The sequence below is a fragment of the Podarcis bocagei genome (assembly GCF_964188305.1).
Source record: "Podarcis bocagei genome assembly, chromosome: 3".
Taxonomy (NCBI): Eukaryota; Metazoa; Chordata; class Lepidosauria; order Squamata; family Lacertidae; genus Podarcis; species Podarcis bocagei.
In genome coordinates, this window is record NC_138127.1 from 49,684,284 (window position 1) to 49,707,847 (window position 23,564).

The 23,564-nt window shown below is 41.2% G+C and overlaps 1 protein-coding gene across 1 annotated transcript in view; it reads left to right on the forward strand.

The window, feature by feature from the left end:
- The window catches only part of AIG1 (androgen induced 1), a 79,238-nt gene extending 60,332 nt beyond the window's left edge, over nt 1–18,906 (forward strand). The window contains exons 4-6 of the mRNA XM_081186320.1: nt 8,328–8,443; nt 12,355–12,518; nt 16,542–18,906. Of these exons, the coding sequence (XP_081042446.1) occupies nt 8,328–8,443; nt 12,355–12,518; nt 16,542–16,579 (318 nt within the window). The 3' untranslated portion in view covers nt 16,580–18,906. The remainder of the gene's footprint in view (nt 1–8,327; nt 8,444–12,354; nt 12,519–16,541) is intronic.
- The last annotated feature ends 4,658 nt before the right edge of the window (nt 18,907–23,564 follow it).

Genomic DNA, 23,564 nt, shown 5'->3' on the forward strand with positions numbered 1-23,564 from the left:
ATGTCCCTACAGCAGGCTTAATGGCATATATTGGTGGCTGTAGGTTTTCACTGATCAATCGAAACAACATTCATTTTAGCAGAAACAAGAGCAAAAAAAAATTAGAACAAGCTTGTTTCTATCTGGAGTGAAGATGCTGTAATGTATCACGCAGGATCTGTAATAGATAAGGCAGGATTAACAATATGTTAATTCATAAGACTTTACATAATTATCCTTTTAAATGGAAGGGATGCTATTTAAATAACATTTTAGACATCAAAATAAATTTAGAATCAGGATTGCTGATTTTACTGATAATGTGTGACATTCACCTATTTGTGAGGGTTTCTTGTGATTTAAGAAACAAAATCTTGGAGCTATATAGCAATTTCAAAAAACTGCTGCTGAAAAATACAGATATATATGTAGACATACATATATAGTATCATATACCATGGCTCTGATCCAGAAAGCTTTGTGTGCAGCACCAGACTGTGTACGTGCTGTGGCACACAGATGTCTCCTTGCAGAAAAGGTGAAGTTTCTAAAATTCAGGATAAAGATACCTCCCTGCCATGGCTTCCCTAGCAACAGCACTCAGTGACACCAGTTTTCTTCCTTCTAATAAGCACTACCCATAGCAACTGCATTGGGATTAAACTGGAGCAAAACACAAAGTAGTACGTGAAATGCAGCAACAGCTTTTTCTCTCCTCCCCCTTCTCCATCTTGCCAGAAGAGGTAGCATTATCTCTGAAACAGTGGTCTTTAGTCTTTGCCTTTGCAACTACCATCTCCTGAGACATTAGGAAGCTGCCATAACTGAAGAACTAATTAGGAGAAGCTGGAACCACAAACTGGCACGCTTTCATAACCCTAAGCATAACTTATCTCTCAGCACATCTACTGCAGCTGACAGCTGTTCTTATGATACCATTTCTATTTAGACAAGCCAATCCAGATGCTCAGAAAGTTGGAGTTATTTCAATCTGTTTTAGTATTTTAACCTTTGTATGTTTTAAAGTATGGCTGTGAATTTTTATTGATTTTGTTGTTTTATATTTTTGTAAACCGCTTTGCAATTTTTTTTCAATCAAGCAGCATATAAATTTTATGAAATAAATAAATAAAACAAAAAATATTGTCATAGGTCATGAAGAGCTATTTCCATCTTGACAGAAGCAATCTGATTTCTGTCAGCAACTTGGTTTTATAACTAATTCTGATATATGAAAGGCTCTCAAAATAGCAAGATAAGGTCAAGTTTTTCTTTTAAAACTTCAGTTGCAAAAATTCCGCTCTGTCCACTACACTTAACAATATTTTTTATCTCATTCTACTGGCATTTTGTTTGGATATATAATGTAAGTCAAAAGCACGAATCCATAAAAATTGGACACAGATTTAACTGTTGATACAATTTTTATTCTGTATGTCTCCTAGTGTTTTTCACAAGCAATGGAGATACACCTTTAACATCTCATAGTGTAGTGATGGTGAACAATTGAAGTTGTAGTTCAGGAGTGGAGAATCTCAGGCCCAGAACCCAAATACAGCCCTCCAGCCTCTCATTTTTGTCCTTGCCCACATCCCAAAGGTGCAAAACATCTGGCCTACAGCTGTAATTAGCCCTATCAGACATACTGATTTGGGCTGCCCACCATTTTGGCCAAGCCACACCCACTGTCCTAACACCTGATGTCATAGTATGTCATATTGGGGCTTGGGCAAAAGGGGCTGTATAGCTGTTGGGAAATACTTGAGAAGCATTCACACCCTTTTTTGTTTTTATTTCAAACCTCATGGGTAAAAATGAGTTACCTGGCGTAACTGTGATATCAGGTAATTGACATGTAGGAGCCCCTGCCCGCCTGCCAAACTTGGCCACCCAGGGGGTGTGGAAATAAAGATTTGGCCGCCCAGCTAGATGCATATCCCTACCTCTGCCTTATATCTGGAATGCCTCCTTTATCTCTAATGATTATTCTTACTTGCCTGCATGCAGGATAGAGAGGGGTGTGTGAGTGTGTGTAGAAACTAGCAATTTACATTGACTGCTTTGCCAGCTTTTTCCTCTGGCACCACGAACCAGTAGCACATGGCTCCTGGAAAAGGTTCCCCTGCCCTGGTGTAGATTAACATATTCAAAATATTCATTCTTAAATTGATTGACCCAACAGGAAAGTGGTTATTGTGGTTGCACTAAGCATTAGTACAGTCTTTATATCCCCAGTGAACAGAGTCAGTACTCAATAGGGACCTTAAACATTTAAATATAAGCATAGTGCTCAGCTTGCTGTTTCTGATGGATGGCCTCTCCTGGGGCCTAACTAAATGTTATGTTAAATGTATCGCTTGCAGGGATGCCAGTGGATGGATATATATATATATATATATATATATATATATATATATATATGCTTTCGTAGATTTTCACGGGTACAGGAATGCAGGTTTTGGTGTCTTCGGGTGTCTTCCCGTGTAAGAGTTGGGGTGTCTAGGCGACGTTTCGACGAGGTCTCACTCGTCATCTTCAGGCTGGTGCTTTCGGCTTCTTGTTACTGGAACAGAGCAGGATCTCAGTGTTTGAGTTCCTATAAATACTGTTGAGGGGGTGTGGTGTATAGCCTCCAACGTTCTGGGCAGAGAGGAAGTTCCCAGGTTAGTGTGTCTTTTCTTCTTTTGTTCATTAATTACTTGAGGGATATCTTGAGTGATTTCTTGAGTGATATTCTGAGTACCACTTAGGAGGGTCATTAGGTGTGGATTAGTTGCTAAAGCTTTCGTGTCTTGACCTCTTGACCTTGTGAAGAGTTTTTTCTGAGAAGATGGCTGTACTGCACTTAGTTGTGCTCTGGCTTGGCTTCGTGTATAGGGGCGAGCTGTGGTTTTGTGCCCTGTGCCAGCCAGATCTGTGTAGGGATTGCAGGGGGGTGCAGCATCCGGAGGTGCCACTATGGTTTGGCTACTGGATGGTGTCTGTAATTTATCTGTGGAGAGGGTCTGGGTTTGGGTCTGGTGTGGTTGATTGGAGATGGCGTTCTGTGTGCCTCTGGTTCTGGTGTCGGTTTTTGTGGGGAGGGCTATTTTCCAGATGTCTGGCAGGCGGGACGTATCGTCACGCTTGTTCATGTTGTGAGGGTGTTTCTCTATCTCGATGGCTTCCATGATTATTCTCTTGTGGTGGTGTTCCATGTTAAAGAGCAATTTGGAATCTGAAAAATTAATTTCGTGTCCTGTTTCTTTCATGTGTTGGTAAAGAGAGGAAGTTTTTTCTTCTTTTTTGACGGCATTCTTGTGTTCTGCGATACGTGCATTTATTCGTCTGTTTGTTTGTCCAATGTACGTGGCTGGGCAGACTTTGCAGGGTATTTCATAGACCCCTTGGTTTTCTAACTGGATTTTATCTTTGGGGTTTCTGAGGATATTGGCTATTTTTTGGTTGGTGCAAAAGGCTGTTTTGATATTGTGTTTATGGAGGATTTTGCTAATTTTATCTGTAGTGCCCTTGATATAAGGAAGGAGGGCCATGCCATTGTTTTCTTCTGTGTCTTGCTTTTTGGGGGGTGTTTCTTTTTGGATTAGCTTCGTAACCCTGTTTTGCTGGTATCCGTTGGCGATTAACACATTTGAAAGATTCTGTAACTCAGTTGTCAAGTGGTCTTTGTCAGCCAGGCGTTTGGTTCTGGAGATGAGAGTCTTGGTTACGGAGTTTATTTGTGCAGGGTGGTGGTGTGATTGTGCATGTAAGTAGCGGTTGGTGTGTGTTTTTTTTCCGGTAGATAGTGTGTCCTAGGGAGCCATCAGGTTTTTTGTAGATTAGGACGTCAAGGAAGGGAAGTTGGTTGTTGGCTTCTATTTCCATAGTGAATTGTATTTTGGGGTGTAGGCTGTTGAGATGTGTGAGGAAGCTATCTAGTTTTTTCTTCCCGTGTGGCCAAATTACAAAGGTGTCGTCAACATACCTGAGCCAAAGTTTGGGTTTGTGTTCTGACTTGTCTAAAGCATTGGTTTCAAAGTGTTCCATGTACAGATTTGCGATGACCGGTGAGAGGGGTGATCCCATAGGTGCTCCTTCTATCTGTTTGTATCTTTGTCCATTGTGGATGAAGTACGTGTTGGTTAGGCAGTGGTTGGTCAGGTCCAGGATGTATTCGGGGGGATTGTATTTGTTTTGAATGGCTGTCAAGGCTTCATTAATGGGCACTTGTGTGAAGAGAGATACAACATCGAAGCTCACAAGTAGGTCGTCGGGATGTAGGTTTTGCTTCTTTATTGTTTCTATGAACTGGAAGGAGTTTGTAACGTGTGAAGCGATAGATTCTGCATAGGGCTGAAGTTGCTTAGCGAGAAATTTAGCGAGATTTTGTAGAGGTGAGCAATGGCATGGCCCTCCTTCCTTATATCAAGGGCACTACAGATAAAATTAGCAAAATCCTCCATAAACACAATATCAAAACAGCCTTTTGCACCAACCAAAAAATAACCAATATCCTCAGAAACCCCAAAGATAAAATCCAGTTAGAAAACCAAGGGGTCTATGAAATACCCTGCAAAGTCTGCCCAGCCACGTACATTGGACAAACAAACAGACGAATAAATGCACGTATCGCAGAACACAAGAATGCCGTCAAAAAAGAAGAAAAAACTTCCTCTCTTTACCAACACATGAAAGAAACAGGACACGAAATTAATTTTTCAGATTCCAAATTGCTCTTTAACATGGAACACCACCACAAGAGAATAATCATGGAAGCCATCGAGATAGAGAAACACCCTCACAACATGAACAAGCGTGACGATACGTCCCGCCTGCCAGACATCTGGAAAATAGCCCTCCCCACAAAAACCGACACCAGAACCAGAGGCACACAGAACGCCATCTCCAATCAACCACACCAGACCCAAACCCAGACCCTCTCCACAGATAAATTACAGACACCATCCAGTAGCCAAACCATAGTGGCACCTCCGGATGCTGCACCCCCCTGCAATCCCTACACAGATCTGGCTGGCACAGGGCACAAAACCACAGCTCGCCCCTATACACGAAGCCAAGCCAGAGCACAACTAAGTGCAGTACAGCCATCTTCTCAGAAAAAACTCTTCACAAGGTCAAGAGGTCAAGACACGAAAGCTTTAGCAACTAATCCACACCTAATGACCCTCCTAAGTGGTACTCAGAATATCACTCAAGAAATCACTCAAGATATCCCTCAAGTAATTAATGAACAAAAGAAGAAAAGACACACTAACCTGGGAACTTCCTCTCTGCCCAGAACGTTGGAGGCTATACACCACACCCCCTCAACAGTATTTATAGGAACTCAAACACTGAGATCCTGCTCTGTTCCAGTAACAAGAAGCCGAAAGCACCAGCCTGAAGATGACGAGTGAGACCTCGTCGAAACGTCGCCTAAACACCCCAACTCTTACACGGGAAGACACCCGAAGACACCAAAACCTGCATATATATATATATATATATATATATATATATATATATATATATATATATATATATATCGCCTCTAATCCTGGGTGCAGAAGGATTTCTGTTAGTTTAACCCTTCCCTCTCGTGTTGTGATCACATCAAAAACCACACCCCTGCTTCCCCCATGGTAGTTAGCCATGGGGGCAGGGGGATAGTTGCCAGTGGAAGCATCATTTTTATTGTTCACTGCGGCATGAGGGTGATTTTGCCACAGACACTGCAAAACCTCCCCTCCCTGCATGTTGATGGAAATTGAGGGAGCCCATAGTGACATTCCCAGTGTCAACAGTGAACTTTATGGCTGAGTGGGGATTTGAACATGGGCCTCTCCTATCCTAGCCTGACAACCTAACCACTACAACCAGGACAGACATTGTCTTGTTCCTGTATCACAGTGGCGCTCACAGGGCAAGGCAGGTGAGTTACAGCAGCACCAAGGATAGCTCCTAGTGAGCAACTTGCTCTGACAAAGGTTAGAAGTGTACTGAGACTTTAGAGCTGCCTCCGGTCCACCTCTCTTAACTTCACCTTATTTTGCGTAACTAAAGGGCCTTTTAAAGGGCCATCCTCTGGCTTGAAGATAAGCACTTATCATATGTGCTCCATGGTCTACTGCCTGGTGTGCAGTCTGTAGGGAAGAAGCGCATGGGTGCCAGTAAAGTGCATGGCCTGATTAATATGTTAGTGGAGTGCAGCATTGATGTGAGATCTTCTGTATGATCCAACCATCCTACATGATTTCATTCATTAGTGGACCAGCGTACATTGTAGATATTTGGAGAAGCGGCAGCCATTGATGTCATGCATGAACTGGGGCTAAGGTTCACTTATGTATACCATCAACATTTGAGCAAAGAGTGATCTACTATGCCACTCTGTTTATTTCAGATTTAGTGTATCCTCCTTAGCTATAACGCTGCGGAAGAGAGGAGGTTGCATTAAAAAAGGAAGTGTTGCTAAATACCCACAAAGCATTAACCTCCTACATCGATTTGATTTGTTATCTCTGATTCCTGTGTTTTCCAAGTCATCGTCACAACACTGGCCTTTACTCAGATAATATACTGCTAACACCCATGAACTATGCAATAATAATTAATGAAGTGCTTGCGGCTACTGCAGAGAGTGCATCCTGTGTCTCAGTTAACGGTAATAATCCTCCATAAAAGGATGAGTGCTGCTACCAGGACTCTTAGCCTCAGCGGGGTTCAGACTTACTCATAGATTCCCATTAACTAGACACCCACTCTGAATATCCTGCTTTTCCATTATAGATATAATAAGATATCATCCGTCTCATGAAACACATTCTTCTCAATAGCAGTTTCATATGGTGAAAGTTTTACCAACGGTACTTCTGCAGTAGTATCACTTTTTAAAAAACCCAGAGATGGCTAGATTGATACTGTTATGTGTAACACATTGCTGATTCCCACTGCACCTGTTTCCTAAAACTTGCAAAAATTATTATATTTTGGGTGGAACAGGCTGTTGCAAGAAACCCTTAACTATTGCTATGCCATGTTTCTTTTTGTCTTCTTCCCAGCCAAGTGTGTTATAATAGCATAGGTGTTTCGTGTGTCTTTTAAAGCTCTTCTGTTGAAATATCATCAGCATAAGGTATAACACAGCATGTGACGTGGTGCCCACATGCTGTGGATTTTGCCTTCCCCGTGGCATGAGAGATGAGAGCAGAGAAATGCACAGTCTAATGGCATACTATCAGGGGTTGTCCTTTGCAAATGGCTATGTTCACACATAACTTTGGCCTTGGTAACCCATATGAATAGGGGTTGTGTGCTGGTGCATGTAGCCTGATAACTCCTGCCTTGCTCTTCCATTTTCATGATCTTGTCAGCAAACTATTAGGTGGAGAGCTTGGCATGGTGTCTGGTCGTAGGATCACGCTTTGTTTCACCCTAATAAGCACATGGTTGTTAAATCAAGAACAATAATAATTTAAGGTGGTTAGGGATTGTGGATGTCCTGGGGTAAAACAAATCACAATCCCAGTTTAGGCTGTTGTGCTAAGCTGTCCACTTCATGGTTTGTTTATCTACTCACACGAAGGGAGGAGCAAAGTAGGACCATTCAGTCTGCTTGCACTAGCATGCAGTTCGTGCACACTGTAGCTTACTAAACCATAGTTTTATGGTCTGGAGTTATGTGCAAATGGGGTCATTGGTGGGAAGAAGAAAGAACTGAATGGTAGCAGTAACTGCTAAGCAGTTCCATGTTTCTTCTAATAGCTAGCTCCACCATTTGCATATGATGTTCTTTTCCCAATAAGTCCACAATTATTGGTTTACTATTCAGTTAACCTCCTGATCACAGCTTGCAGCATCTAAATGCTTAGATTTATGCTGATTCTGCCCTATTAGCTGTGAACCTGAAACCACAAAATACAGCTCAGCAGGAATCAAGTTTCTCCTCTGCCAGAGGACAGACTGACTGTTCCTGTTTTATTGAAAACGTTGATCGAAGCAGCCTTTTTCTAGGTAAGCTTAAAAAAGATGTCTTTGAAAATCTTCTGCCATATCCTAAAAATATGTTGGACATTATCCAGTTAAAGTTAAGCACTGGAATCCTAAACGCTAAGGAGTAAACCCTATTGACCACAGTGAAACTTACTTCGGATGAAATGCAACAGAATTGTGCTGTATCCCATTAATTTCAGTGGAAGAGTTAAGCCTTACTGTTCAGCTGGAATTAAAGAATGGAAATAGTTAAGTTTAGTTGTAAAGTGCTCATTACTTATAGATTATCCTAGAAATATTCGATAATATTTTTATTATGGACATTTGGAAAGTTCTTGCATGAACTGTTTTCTACCATTTTGTTTTCATCCTAGCATACAACCGTCTTGCCTTTTATATTAATTGAGATGAGAACAACACATCATGAATATCCCAGCAGGACCTGTGGCTTGGTTGCTGTGTGCACCTTTTCAGTTGGCTACATATTGTGGTAAGAGATACCTTTTCACGTTGTGAAATATGATTATCTATTTCATTGTGGACATAACCACGGATATACACGCAGGTCCCACTTTCCAAACACAGTATTCCCAGGAAATTGTTTGTTAGGTGAGTGTTCACATAACAAGCTGATGATTTCCATTCTTTCCTATGAGGCCATTTCTAAGCCATGATCTTTCTCCCCCTTCCCGTTATGGTTTCTTCTTAAAATGGCTGCAGCCAACCATCAAAAGAAACAAAGGGAAAACTGTTTTTTCCAATCTATCCTGCTCTCTGATTGGTCCGATTTCCCCTACACTCCCCGCCCCCATAGTATCTGCCTGAAAATGGCTGTGGCCAACCCACCAAGCACAAACAAGTAAGGAAACCGGCAAACTTTGACTGTTTGGATATCTGAACCCATGGAGTAGATAGCAAAGCTTGGCATAATTTTTGTGTTTGGATAAGTGAACTTTCACATAACAAATGGATGGATAATGGGACCTGCGTGTACTGCTTGCTTTGTCTTCTGTCTATGCTGAGGGCTTTCTGATACTATATAGATCTCTCATATACATACCCTTAGTCAAGCATCTGTTTCCACCAAGCGTGAGCTTTTCCCCTTGCACTTTTAATGTATCCATTCATTTATCTTAGCTTCTCCCTGGCTTTCAGATCAGCTAGGCCATATCTCAGATTGGAAATGTAAAACCATCACATGAGTTTGAATCATGTATATTTAGAAGTACCCTTAATCTGTAAGTAAGCATGATAGGAAAAGCTGTTGATAGATTTGGAGAAATTTATTTATGTATTCTGTTCCTTCTACCAATGCTTACTCATCGATCATGCAGTAAAACATTTCAGGACTGAAGTCTGTATTTCCAGAATTTGAAACTTGCCATAATAATTCAAGATGCCTGAACTAAAGCTCTAGTTACCTAAAGCAGTTGTTCCCAATTGGTGCTCTGCGGATATCAACCTTTCAAAAGTAGGGGGCCCATGGCTTGGCTTTTGAAAAACAGGGATTCTAGAGTACTTAGCTAATTGGGAACCATTGACCTAAAGGATTTACTTTCCCTTATGTCCTACTGTAGTTTTGAAGATTGACCAAAAGCCACTCTCCTGACTACAATCTACTGGGGGCCACAGTCTACTGGGGAGTTAGATTTCTTGAATGCTTAAGGACAGCTATGTGCACTTGGCCTTTGCCTGTAAAGGTAGAAAGCTAAAGTCTGAGACATAAACATAATCCGTAAAACAAAAAACCATTTACGTTTTCTACGTATCCTTATGATAATGTGAAATATTACAGCCATGTGTATTTAAATTAAAATATCATTTCACCTCATTTGATGAGATTTACGTTTAGTATACTTTCCCTGAAGTTCTAGTTTTTGTTCTTCTTTCCTCCTAAGGAATACTTAGCACTAAATGGTCTGCTTTTTTCTAAACCTTGCAAATGGTAGAGATTCAACAAAATGGCTCTGGCCTTGCACTCTAAAGTGTGCCTTAATGCATGTTCCCTTGTGCTTATCTAATAATGAGATTGGACAGGAATTGCAATGTTAAAGACATTCATTAGAATTAATAACAACTAATCTTGTGCAGAAGCTTTATGCCTAAGGTTGATCAGCCCATTATTGTGCAGTATTGAGTTAGCATGTTTTCAAGGACAATGAACTCCTTAACAAAGGCCATTGGGTAATGTTTCCATGGTTGCACTGCTACTTTTCCTTCTCACATTTGTAATAGAGACAATGCAGGACTACTCATAATGCTGCCAGTCCAGAGAAGGGCAGGATGGAAGGATTCTAGTGTAATATGCAGGGGCAGGTTCTGTGTTTAAATGATGTCAGCCTGGGCAGTCATAGGTGGCTCTGAAGCCTGTTCTTGAAGTGGCACATACATTGACTTGCTCTTTCCTATTTAACTTTGGTAATAATTACTTTCCATTTGCTTGTTCAGTTGCTCTGGGGTCAAGCATGCAAAACCTAAATGAAAAACTTGCTTTGCAATTACCATGCTGCGGGAATCCCAATGGTGTAGTGTAGGGATCCTTGGGCTAGTCATGGTCTTGTGGGACAGGCTCTTGTTCTTAATCCTGGGTGGATCTACACTCATGGTTTTTAATGCTAAAAAAGTGTTATGGAGTGGTTCTGATAACCATATAGCCACACGGCATTCTTTTTTAACGTTAATAATACGTTATTAAAGTGTGACACCAGAGGGCGCTGCAGAGTAACCCCCTTCCAAATACAGGTAGACCTTGTATTTCAGCCTTGATGGTATTTTAAAATATTGTTCTAATAACATTTAAAAGGTGAGTGTAGATCCAGCCCCTGTCTTTGCTCCTGTACTGATACATGTAAAGCCTGTGAATTAAATCCTGATTCATGCTTCCTGCTCCCTCCTCTCTTTCTGCCCCCAAAGTGTCATGGTTTCCCAAGCTTGTTTATTCCTTCTTCTTTTTTACTTTCCCACACTGGCAATGGAATCTCCTACTAATCATCAATAAACTGGCAATGGAATCTCCTACTAATCATCAATAAACTGAAAGAGAGATTGAAAAGAATCTACATATGTGCATGTTTTGTCTGGTTCCAGCTTGCTTCTATAAAGGTTTCTAGGATATGCACCCATAATAGATACTTATGGTACATTTTAGGGAGTAACTTCTTCCCCATAAGTCTCCTCATCTGTTCATGTAATCAGGTGAGATCCTGCTTCCCATGCCTCTGCCTCCTTAAATTAAGCTTGTTGCTACAAGGACAGAGCTTTCTCTGTAGTGGCACCTTCATTGCATCCTCTTCCCAAGGACTGAAATGACTAGGGGAATTTATTAGTCCACTACAATTTCTCACACTATGCCCTCAAATCAGAGAGCAGTACTCTTTTTTCCCTACTTTTTAATATTGGCTTTTATTATAATTAGGATAGAGCTGCATGCGATATGGGAGAGATGATCTGATGGTGCCATGTTTTTATTTTTACTCTAAGGCCTCCAGCTTAGATTTGTTTTTTTCAGGGGCTTGCAGTATATCTTTAAGAAAAACCATATAAAGGTTTTGTGCAAGACTTCCTTGACATATGTGCTGCAATTGCAGTCTTCAGAGATCTTTGGGGCATGTCCTAAGCATATAGCAGTCAGCAGAAATAGGCACATTTACATCATTTGGGCTGCTGGAAACAAAACGACTAGATTACGTCCAGGTAAGCAGCAAACAGAATTAGAGGTTGTGACAACAGAGGCAGCCCATCGGAACATCAGACAAATGCACCAAGGAGCTTCCACACTAGCAGTGAATGCCGATGTCATTCTTATCTGCAGAATGGGAAAATCCTGACTAAAAAGTGAGAGAGAATTGTGATTTGAGCATTGTGGAAAACTTGCCTGTATGACCAACAGCAAATCCACAGAAGACAAGCACAGCATATAAATAGACAGATACGTTGCAACGCTGAATACACCTAGGCTTATGGCTATCTGTATCTAACGATTAATCATAAATAACAATTAGGAATCAAAAAGTGTTACAATAGTTGCAAATGCTGGGTTGAGGCCAAAGGTTTCCTTCTTTTTTGGGGGGGCGGGGGGAATCCATCCATTGCAGCAAGAATCCATCGGTCAGAAGAAAGGAGCCTTTGGCTCCAACCCATTCTTAGTGTTATCAACACTACAGCCCAGTTGCCATTTGCATAATGGTAAGCCACATTTATATCTTTTCTTCAAAACCATTCAAAAATGGTGGGTGGGTGTTTCGTAGATGTATACCAAAATCTCACGAGACAACTAAACATAATCAATAGAGTTTACTTCTGAATAGACATAGGATTCTGCTCATAGAAAAAAAGTTCTTGTTATTGTATAATTTTATTTATTTAAAGAAAACTTCTGATTTCTCTCTGTATTTATATTAGGGTCTGTTGGATTTATCATGTAACAGGTGTTTGGGTGTACCCTCTCTTGGAGTACCTTGGCTCAGGTGCTAAAATTATCTTCTTTGCTACTGTAACTGCAATAATTAACATCTTCTACTTGCTGGGTGAGATCCTAAACAACTGCATCTGGGATACACAAAAATGTGAGTATTATTTTGAGAAGCACTGATGTAACTATGAAACAAGGGCTGATTCACATATTGCCATGGACATTGTAAAGTTCTCTCAGAGTGACTCCACCATGTCTTTTTCATGTGTTTAAATTCTGTCACTTGGTGGTTATTCCATACAATGTTACTTGGTCAGAAAAAAACCCCATAATTTTTCTACCATTTCAATCTAATCTGGTAGCATTCAGTTATTTCCCATTGCTGCAGTTTCATGCAAACACCTTTCCACGCAAACTGATTGCATTGAAATCAGTACATGAAGTTGCTTGCACACTCATGCATTGATGTACATTTGGGTTTAATTTGAGGCTGTGTGTGTGTGTGTGTGGGTGTGATTATCATTGCCTGGTTTTGGACATTTAGCTGAGAGCATCAAATGACAACAAATAAGTACATAAATCCAGAAATTACTAGTGAGTTAAAGGGGGAATTAGCAAAAATCACCTTCCGCAACCACTTCTATTCATGGAAGCCTCTGCTGGATCAAAGATCATTCCATGAATGAAACAACACCATTGGGTGATACTCCTAGTCTCAATAAGTTCTGCAAAGGTGATTAAGGATGTGCCTGTTGTGATCCAGATAATATCTAAATTGGATGTTCTTAAAAAGGTTTGACAAGTACACCACATATCACAAAATTATACAATGAGCTTATGCCATCCTATAATAAAGGTTGGGGTGGAAAGAAAAAGGCATTTACAAGTCTGAAAGGTTTCCCCCTCTCTTCCTTTAAGAGTTACATTTTTTAAAAAAAAACCACACACACGACTACTGACAAAATAATTTGCAGTTACTTTTTCCAAACTAAACCACAAACATGGTAGGCAAAGAAAAATCTTCCCATTCTATGGGCCAGAGTCAGCCCACAGGTCTGAAGATAACATAATTTCTGCCAGGGTATTTGATCCATCAGCAGTAAAATGCTTCTCAAGAAAAGATAGAGGCTCTTTTATGAAGAAAAATGAAACACTACAGCTTGAAACCACTGGAAAAGTTTCCTCCAGCAGCAGAGAGGACACAGGAGACCAGAACTGGCATCATCACAGGATCCAAAGCCAATATGCGTTTCTGGAGCTGAGCCATTGTTTTGTTTTCTTAAACCTTTGACTGACTATCCAATTATTTTTGGTTTGTCAGCAACACCCAGCCCATTGTATGTAGACTATTGGCGATGTCCAAACCAAATTGCTTCATTACTCTGTCTTTCAACAAAATCGCCACTACCAGACGCTTTTGCCCCTCTGCTGTAATTTGGACAGATATGGGTGTGTTTTTCAAAGAAGCTCATGGTAAGAAATCTGAGCCAAGCAGATTTTCCATTTGAAAAGTACTGTGATTTATGGTCAGGTTTCCTTTGGAGAGGTTCCTTCTCACCCCTCCCACCCTCTAGACCCCTGTCCTATTGAAAAGAAAGATAAGAAATTTCTGTTTTGGGATATGCAGCAGCACTGGAAACTTCCAAAAGAAACACTTTCAGAATAGATCAGAGGTGTTTGGCAGGGTGGTTTGGTCCAAATTAGCTAAACAGACAAAAGAACAAAACTTTTGCCAGCAGCTAAGAATAGAACTTTGCCCAGGAACAAGCATTTGAAAGAGATGAATGTTTCCATTGCCAGAAAAACACAATCAATGGCCGTGAATGAGTTACACTGTGAGTTCAATTCCTGCACATGGCAAATCCCAAGGGGGTTCAACAGAACCTGCACCCCCCCCACACACACACCTGAACAAGCGCATGGACACACAAGCAGGCAGCACCTCTCACAGCCCCATCCAAGCCCCCTTCTCTGTGCCTTCCAAGTTACTTATGCTGGGCTTTCACTGCCTGGATTGCTCAAAAAGAACGAGAAACACAGTAAAGGATGCTGTTGACAATACCTGGATCTTTTTCATAGATGAGGTAAGTGTTGCTGCCTGTAGATTTTGCTTAAGGAAAATAAGACGGGAAAATTTTGCAATTTTTTTTAAACCCGTTATCATCTGCTGTCTCTGGTTCCTGTGGTGACTTCAGCATTTGAGCAGCTAGCGACATGTTTACTGCTTGCCACATTTCCCTCTATCGCACCTACAGTTTACAATATGTTGAATCTGTGGTGGGGTTTTGTTCTGTTCTGGTTGTTTCTGGGAATTGATTTTGGTTTTTGAAGGCTGGAACCAGGCAATAGTTATAAAGAATCCTTTTTAAAGAACCATTTTAAAGAAAGTGGTTTTGAGTGAGGTTTTGCTTCCCATGATTTTCACACTCTTTATTTTGCCTGACGGTTAAATAGGTTTTGCAGGTTTTGGAACAGTAAGAACTGTTGTTTTTATCTCCAGCAAAAATGAGTAGTACACTCCAGAATCAGTGATCCTTCTTTCAAAGTGTCTTCAGCTCTCTGAAAAAACAACAACCTGGTGACTATTTCCAGGCTATGTTTTGTCCTTGCTGTGCTTCAATGTTCCTCTATGGATTGTGGGTTTTCTTTGGCCACATTACTTTAAAATAAAATTAATATTAAAGGCCAAATGCACCCAGAGACACCTGTGCACCTACCATACTAATAACATTGGGGGGGGGAGGTCATTTAAAAAATTGTTGTGTAGGAAAGTTAACTTCTGATGTCTCTGAGATTGGGCAGAAGTGGAGCAAGATCAGAAGCACCCCTTCCCCCTCACAGAGTCGAGGCATTTGTGTGGGTATTGCTGAACTTAGAGAAGATTGTGCCATCAGATTTGAAAGGGGAAGGAGGGCTGTGTCTCTAGTAGTAGAGAATGGGCAGGAGATGGGACCTCAGAACTGCACCTCTAGAAGCAAAATTATTTGTATAATTTTGGTAAGGAAGGAGAGACTGGGGCAATGATCCTTTATCACTTTGGGATGTTTTATTGAAATCAATAAACCTTGCAAAATGTTGGCAATCCGAAAGCTAAGACCGCCACAGTCAAGTTAGTACATACCAACTGCAGGTCTGCTCTGAAATAAGTCCCATTGAATCTAAAGGATGGAAGTCTTAGTGGAGTTAAGTCTCTATACTATGGCTGCATAGCGGGATGGGGCCTTACTGGGAATAAGCCCCTTGAAATCGTTGGGATTTACTTCTGAGTAACCATTGCTAGGATTAACTGCAAGAAATCGACCAATGGAATACTACTCAGGCAACAGCTGAACCTTCCAAGCTGCTTGCAGCATTTTAATTCATGGGTCTCATTATAATGAGCTAATACAGATATATTGTTACAATTACAGATCCAAGTTATTGGTGTGTTTGAGGTCTTTGAAATCAAGGCTGACTGTAGACTGGTGTCCCAGACAGCTGGTATAAGAATCTGGACATTTTTGTGTGGGCATAAATGCATATTACAGTTAATGGCTTTAAAAGGATGCCCCCAAACCTACCCATCAGCAGTTAATAATATGACTTGGAGAACCTCAAATATTTTGTTGCTTATCCCAGCATAGACATTGTTTTGTAACCATGAATACAATACATGCTCATAAGTAAATAGACATCATGAAGAATGATCTTCAGCATTATTCAACAAGGAACGAGGTGGAGGAGCTTCAAATGTGGAAGAAATATATCAGGCAAGCTATTATTTAACAGCAAAAAGCCAGTATGGTTGCAGATTATTTGGTTAGTCTGGCCCCATTTTGTCAGCATTCTGGTTCCTATTATCATGCATTGGGAAGGCACCAAAGGAGAAACAAAGGGCAGGGTTTGGCAGATGAGTCTCAGCAGCAGCAGATCTGCACAATGGGGCTCTTTCCCTCCCCACTCCTTGCACACAGTCCAAAATTGGCCTGGGGGTGGGTGAGGAGAAGCCTTGGAACAGGGCATGGAGGGAGGGGGAATCATTCTGCTTGGCAAACCCAAATGCTTATACTCTGACAGAATGATCACCTTAGGATGTACAACATTAAATTCCTCCCAAAATTTTTCAGAAGATGCATAAGGATGCAGTGCCTTCCGATTTCCTCAGGCGTTTCAAAAGTTGTTTTCTGTTTGTGCTCAGGTATGGAAGAAGGAAAAGAAAAGCCTAAATTGGACTGAACATGAAAGAGGAAAACAAGATTTGCTGCTACACGGAAGACATCTCAGTGTCAAGAGATTGGCCATTTACATGAACAGTGCATCCAGGATACTTTTATTTTCTCTTAAAAAAGAAAAGGGATATTGATTTATTGTCCCACTCCTTCCTGATACCTGCCTCTGCCCATAACACTATATATGATACATTTCTCCACGGCTCTTCTACACATGTAATTATGTATGTTACTATGTTAAGTGTCTTTCCTGTGGCAGCATTATTGAAGTCTGCTCTGTCTCTGATTTGGAAAACAGTGGGGAAATTGTTTGCATATCTAGCTGTATCATAAAGCCACGTCTTCAAAAGAGTGGAAAACTTAACACACACATGCAAATATTTTGAATCAGAGAGTTTTGTGGAATTAACAAATCAGAGAGTTCTGTGGAATTTTAATCATCATAGCACGGACAAGAAGTGTTTGGGACAATGGCGGTCAACTAGGGCTATAAAATTGTTAAAACAAACTGATTTAACTCAGTGCTGCTAAAGTACAAAACCACATCAATAAAAAACAAGAATAGTCTCCCTTCATTCAAAAAAGTTCTTGCTGCTCAGGTGTTTTCAGGTACATCTTAAAAGCACCACCTGGTTTTCTTCACATCAAGAGGAAATGGCAGAACTTCATCATACTCCTTCCAGGAGCAATGACGAGATGGACTCCTTTTATTTAATATTTATTTGGCAATGGACTTAAATTTTACAGTAAATGAGGAAGACAGGGATTGGTGAATGGTAGGATTGGAATAGGAGAGCATCGAGTAAGAGGAGTGGCTGAGTCAGAGCCAGTCCAACTGCACAAACAACTCAGGATCACTTGGGGGAGCAAACCGGAGCCAGTGAAGTAGCATGCAATCTGCAAAGCATGCCCAAGACCCCTTGCGTCACAGAAGCAGGATGTCCAACCACCGTAGTCTCAGGGATCACCAGCCTCTAGTCAGTGGTCTAGGGTCTGGGAGTGGTCTACATCTATTGAGCAGGAAAGGCTTCACGGCTTGGAGAGAATATTGTCAGGCTTAGTTTTTTCATATAGCCAAATAGTAGATGTCACAAAAAAATGTGGCATATCCATTTTTAGTAACACCATTGGGGAGCAGAAAATTGCTAATCTGGCCTCCTGCACTTTGCAAACCACCAAACTGGCCACCTCTGTTCTAAATAGAGGTCTGGGAGGGCAGAAGTGGACTCCTCAAGTGGTCAGGTTCTGCAATAAAGTTATTCTAAAGTAACAGTAAGGACTTTTTACAACTCTGGGTCGTGGACACAGGGCATTCATGCAAACCCCGGAGAGCAACAGTGTGAAGTGCATATCTCACATCATTTTTGAAAACAAATTTATTTTCCTTACAACTGTATGGAAAAATCTTTACCATGCTTTCATTACAGCTTGGCGGAGCGAGAGCTCACTAACAAAACTGTTCCATGAGCTGCATCTGCCCCTAAAACCTTCCACTGGTCAACGCTTTTCACAGAGTATACTAGGAAGAAAGACTCCAGCTAAACATCAGGCAGAGTTTTCTGACAGTAAGAGGTCTTTGACAGTGGGGTGGACTCCCTCGGGAGGTGGTGGACTCTCCTTCCTTGGAGGTTTTTATACAGAGGTTGGGTGGCCATCTCATATATGCTTTAGTTAAGATTCCTGCATTGCAGGGGATTGGACTTGGGGTCCCCCTTCCAGCTCTACAATTCTATGATTCTATATCCGTCTCCCGACAGAAGAGGAATTTAGAGCATAATCCTATACATGTGCAGACAGAAGTCAACACTTTGGGAGTTCAGACAGTGTTTCCTCTCAGGTAAATGGGTATAGAATTGCAGCTTCAAATGTAGTTGGTAAGAGAGGCTCTCCTGAGCAGAAATAAATAAAGATCCTCTCTACCTCTGGAAAGCTTTTAAAAAATGTAGTTGCCAGAAGCAAATGCACCAAAAAGGCTGAAAGGCCTCACTTTGGCCACATATCTCTTTGAGGAAATATTTATAGACAATGCTTGAAAGTTTAGTACAAGATTTTTCAACACGAGTGGTGCAATGTAAATTGAGGCTTCATTGTCAACAATGTGAAGTTCAGGTTGGTAAAAAAAAAAAAAGGTCTGTGCCGTTTTGTTAATAGTATTTGAGTGCTTTCGCGTGGCAAGGCTCACATAACTCATTCTTTGCTGTTGGGACTTGCATGTCTGCAGTCTAAGTCTGTGTTTCTCATTGACCTTTTATTCGTTAAACACTGGATGCTGGCCTTTGTACTTTACTCGCTGCACAAATGGCAAATAATAATAAAAGAACTTATAATACTGAAGCATTGCAGAGCAGTTTACATTCTTTCTGCCTGCGGTGGCTAGCGTAGTCTTCTACTTTTGGCATTAGGCATGCTTCCTTGAGTCTCATTCTCTGGTTAGCTTTTGTGGTCAGGGAGTTGCTGCAGTGTGGTTCCTTCCTCTGCCACAAAGTTAATGCCAGAGGCCCGAGGCCTTATGGGAGGTGGTCCCAGCTGCAGCTGTTTCCTACCCCAGTGTCACCCCAGTTTCCAAGAGGGTGGGTCAAACCACATGAATTTCTCCCCTGTGTTGTGGGGATTTTGATGCTACCTTTGTAATATGAAAACTCGTTAGATGGTCACATGCTGAACCTGAACTCAAAGCACCAGACTGACATCATAGTGATGATGTGTTCCAAACATGCAGTGTGTTTACAATGACAATTGGCTGGTAAAACCCACACAGTAAAGTCTCAACCTCGTACCAACACAACACCCAACATAATAAATTTACCTTTTTTCAAAAGCTAGTGAGAAATATTTATGGTTAAGGCACCTCTCTGTAATATGCTATGCTAATATGTAGGATGAATAGTATGCATTTTCCTATTGGTAGAATGAAACCATAGAGCTGGAAGTTCCTTTAAGGCCACCTACACAAACTCCCAGCACGGAAATCAAAGCTGATATATCTAAAGATTTGCATCTAAATCTAGATCAGCTCACAGCATCCTCCAGGTTATATATAAATCTTGTTACAGGCAGAAAGCATATGCAGGCAAGCATCTCTAAGGCTTGGTAGAAGAAAAAATATTCGCCGCATGCATAACGTCTTAAAATCCACATAAGAGAAGTGAATCAGCTAGCCCTAAATGTGCTTTGCAAGTGTCAATTTATCCTGTAATTCCAGTTTTATCAATTTATGGCTACCCGGAAAGCCTTTTGCACTATATATCTCCATATCATCAGCTACCTTCTTGTCAAGTAGTTCCTCAGTTACATGCTGCCCATTTATCTTCCCTTCACAATAATTCATTGCTCATCTTTCTTAGCGCAACACTGATTTCTTGGGCTGTGTCATGTTGATGTGTCATCCTAGTGAGAAACCACCATCCTAGATAAGAGTTGCAGTGATGACATTGTTTCAAGCAGATGCCAGAGCTTTGTGGAACACTCTTAGCAGCAGAGATCATGACTGCTGAAGATCAGCAATGCAGTCGCCTTGGTGAGTTTCCACTCAAATTTATTTAGTGTTTAACTGCCGCTAAACTGTTCTTGAAGCAAGCATTTGTCTTCAGAGCATCTGAGATGGCAGGAAGATTGGAAACCTTCTCAGTTGTGGTGTGTTTTAAATATGACAGTCGTGCCCTCAGGGGTGCTTTCTGTCTGTGCTTCCCACAACTGTCCTTTAATGACTTAAAAGATCTTGCTGCCACACATGCAGTACCCTTCCCATGTGTTTGTGGGTCTTTGAACTAGAGGCATCAGAGGAACCCATGGGAAAGCACCTCCTTCAAAACTAGCTTAACATTTCAAGGGCGTCTTGACTGTGGCACAAAGTTAAAACTAGAGGTGTAAGAAGATAACACGTTTTGTTCTGTATTCATCTCATGCAGCCCTGTTTCTGTTCCACTACAATTCATATTCTGCCCAAAACTGCTTTTTGTGTCTCTGTCCTCTGTGGCAAAATTATATAACTTCCATAATTTATGTAATTGATTACATAAATTGTGTAAGTTATGTTGTCATTACATTATTCTGCCCCATTCATTTCACTGCAAAGGAAATGCAATGCAAATAGAGGAAGGGGAGAAAAGCAATCAATTACATATAGTTTGTGGACTGAAAGCTACAGCAACAAAAAACATCAATAGTATTTGCTGGGTTGATATCTGTTCTGGACATGGGACAAGTAAACGAACACCAGCAATTTCCATCCCTGCTTCTGTTTTCAGTTGAATTCTCTGATATCCTCAGTTGAAACCGTTTGTTTTCATTGGAGAAATATGGTTTTGAGGTTCATTTTCCTTCCTTGAAATGAGAAGTGGCAGAGTGGATAGAATATGTTAGCAAAGTCTCTTAAATAACACAGATGGAGTCCAGAGAGGAAAAGGGTCCTGATAACACTTTACTGAGGAAACTGAACAAAACATGTATAATTTGAGGAGAAAGAAAAGGAGAAGTCTTGTCCTCTTTCAGAGAATGTCCTCCCTAGCAGGGAGACATTCAACCAAATGTACAGAGGAAAAAACCTCTCAGAGCTACATCCAATCAGGGCACACACACCCTGGTTGCTAAGCAGCACCTCCATCTGCCCCCCTCTTGGCTATCTGATTTTAACAGTTAACACTTAAGTTCCACATGGAATGTTGCACTTCCAACAGGGAGTCACAAAGTGTAAATGCTGCCACACTAACAAATCAGCTTCTCACAGATGTGGAACAAACACTATATGGCACCTATAGAAATACAAGTTCTGCAGAAAGAAGCTGTCAAGTAAGCACAAAGGGAACAAAGCAATCCTTTAAGCTGGTCCCCAGTTGTGAGGAAAGGTTGGGCATAAATGTTTAACAGTGCAATCCAAAGTGGGTTGGAGGAGGTAGAACTGATTTTTTTTTTAAAAAAAATACATGTTGCCCCCTGCATGAATACTTATTTATTTAAAGTTGCAATCCTATGTTCCCTGCAAGGGAGTAGAGAAAGAGCTTTGCCTGCTGAGGGAGTGATCTAGCCTTATAAATCCCCATCATGAGGGTCTGGAAGGATCTTCAACCAGTGATCCTCTGAAGTGGAAGTTCCAGTGTCAGGTAGAAAAGGAGGCTTGCTGGAGGGGGGCGGGGGACAGATCCAATGGGAACAAAACTTTAAAAATCTCTGAGAACAGAGTGAACTCCCCAGCCCTCCTGCCAGCTTTTTTTTGCTCTAGGACTACAAATCCAGCAGGACATAGGAAAATACAGTTCCCCCACCCACACTTTGAATTGCTTAGTTAAGCATTCATAACCTGCCGTTCATTATAAAAAGCTCACTGCTAAAACAAGTAAAAACAACATCAGCAATCGGCAAGATTAAAGGTGGTGAATGAACAGATGAACACTTGAAGGTTCGCGTTGTGCTTGTAAACTATTTTAAAAGGCAGGTGGTTTGCCTGGTGCATTGCAGGGCGGTGGGGGTGGGGCAGAGAAGCCGACAGCTATGCCAGTGTTTGATTAGTTGGTTTGTACATCTCCCATTTCTGCTGCGGCTAAGGAACATGCTGCAAGCTCTCTTTTTAATATTGCAATCTTTGTCTCCCTCTTTCATGAGTACTGTATTTATTCCACGGAGCTATTACACCAGGCAGGAGGGTCTGGAACAGCAGAAAGTGCACAACACCAAAGGCCAATTTAACACCACACAAACGTATCCCTGCAGACTTGCTGTGCCAAGTTGATTTGAATGTCAGTCTGCAGCCAGTCCCTGCAGAAGAAGGAGGGGACTTTAATCACACTTAGAATTCATACAATCATTCCTGCACAATATTGATCTGTCGGTGTGAACAACAGCTTTGATGGTCAAAGCATGCTAGGTTAAAGTCCTGAATGTGCAACTTGAGTGCTTTAACAGGGCTGGATAAAGTATTTCTTTTTTGCATCCTACACGGTTTTTAATTCACCTGTAACTTTTCTGTGAATATTTGTCCCCTGCCATTGCTTGTTATTGATTCACATGTTAGGGAAAGAATGAAACGGCCTTGTCCATATTTAGTGGGGAGGCCGTTCCAGCTGAATTGGCTGGCCACCACTTGCTCAAATGCATGCTGTTTCAGCAGTCCTGAGACATTTTTAGCAGTATAACCCAAAGTTTCTATGTCTCTGGTCAACATCACCTACCTTCACTTTGGCCAGTCACCCAGAGCCCTTCTTAGTCTCCTCCTTTCATTAGGATTGTTTAGGAAACAGTTTCCATTGGAGCAAGATCGCTGAGGCTCACTGGCATTTCACAATCCGAGTGTTTATCTTTATAAATACACAGGTTGAACACAGGTGGAGGTACAGCATGAAACACTGCATTACACCCCACACTTAAGTTCACTGCTGCCATAGCCAGGGCTTTTTTTCAGCTGGAAAAAAAGTTCTGGTGCCTCTCAGGTGGGCACCATTGCCATTATAAGAGAACAAGGGAGGTATTCATAGTGAGTTCCGGCACCTCTTTTTCTAGAAAAATAGCACTGCCCATATCAGATCTTTTAGGACAGTGTTGGATTATCCATGATCCACAGACTGTATCCACCCCCCGGCTGCACATCTTTTAAGAACTAAAACCCTGACATACCCTCCTTCATAAATGTTGGTTCTATTCACATCTATCAGAAAAAGCTTCCAGCTGCCCATGGGTGACATGCATTGCTGCGATTCTGCTCACTGAATAGCTTTTAATCCAGCATAGGTGTTCTCTAACATGAAAGAAGGGGAGGCAATTTTATCCAGTTCTTCATGTTGTTGTGGATGGCGCCCCACACCAAATTCCACATTAGGGAGCATTAGGAACAGAACTGAAAATAAAACTACCAGGATCATAATGCTACCATACCAATCTATGGTGTGATTGCATTTGGAATCCATTGCAGAGTCCTGGTTGTCTCACTTAAAATAAAGAGAAAAGAATATCACGGAGCTAGAAAAGGCTTATAAAAGGACAGCAAAACTAGAGATTTGGGA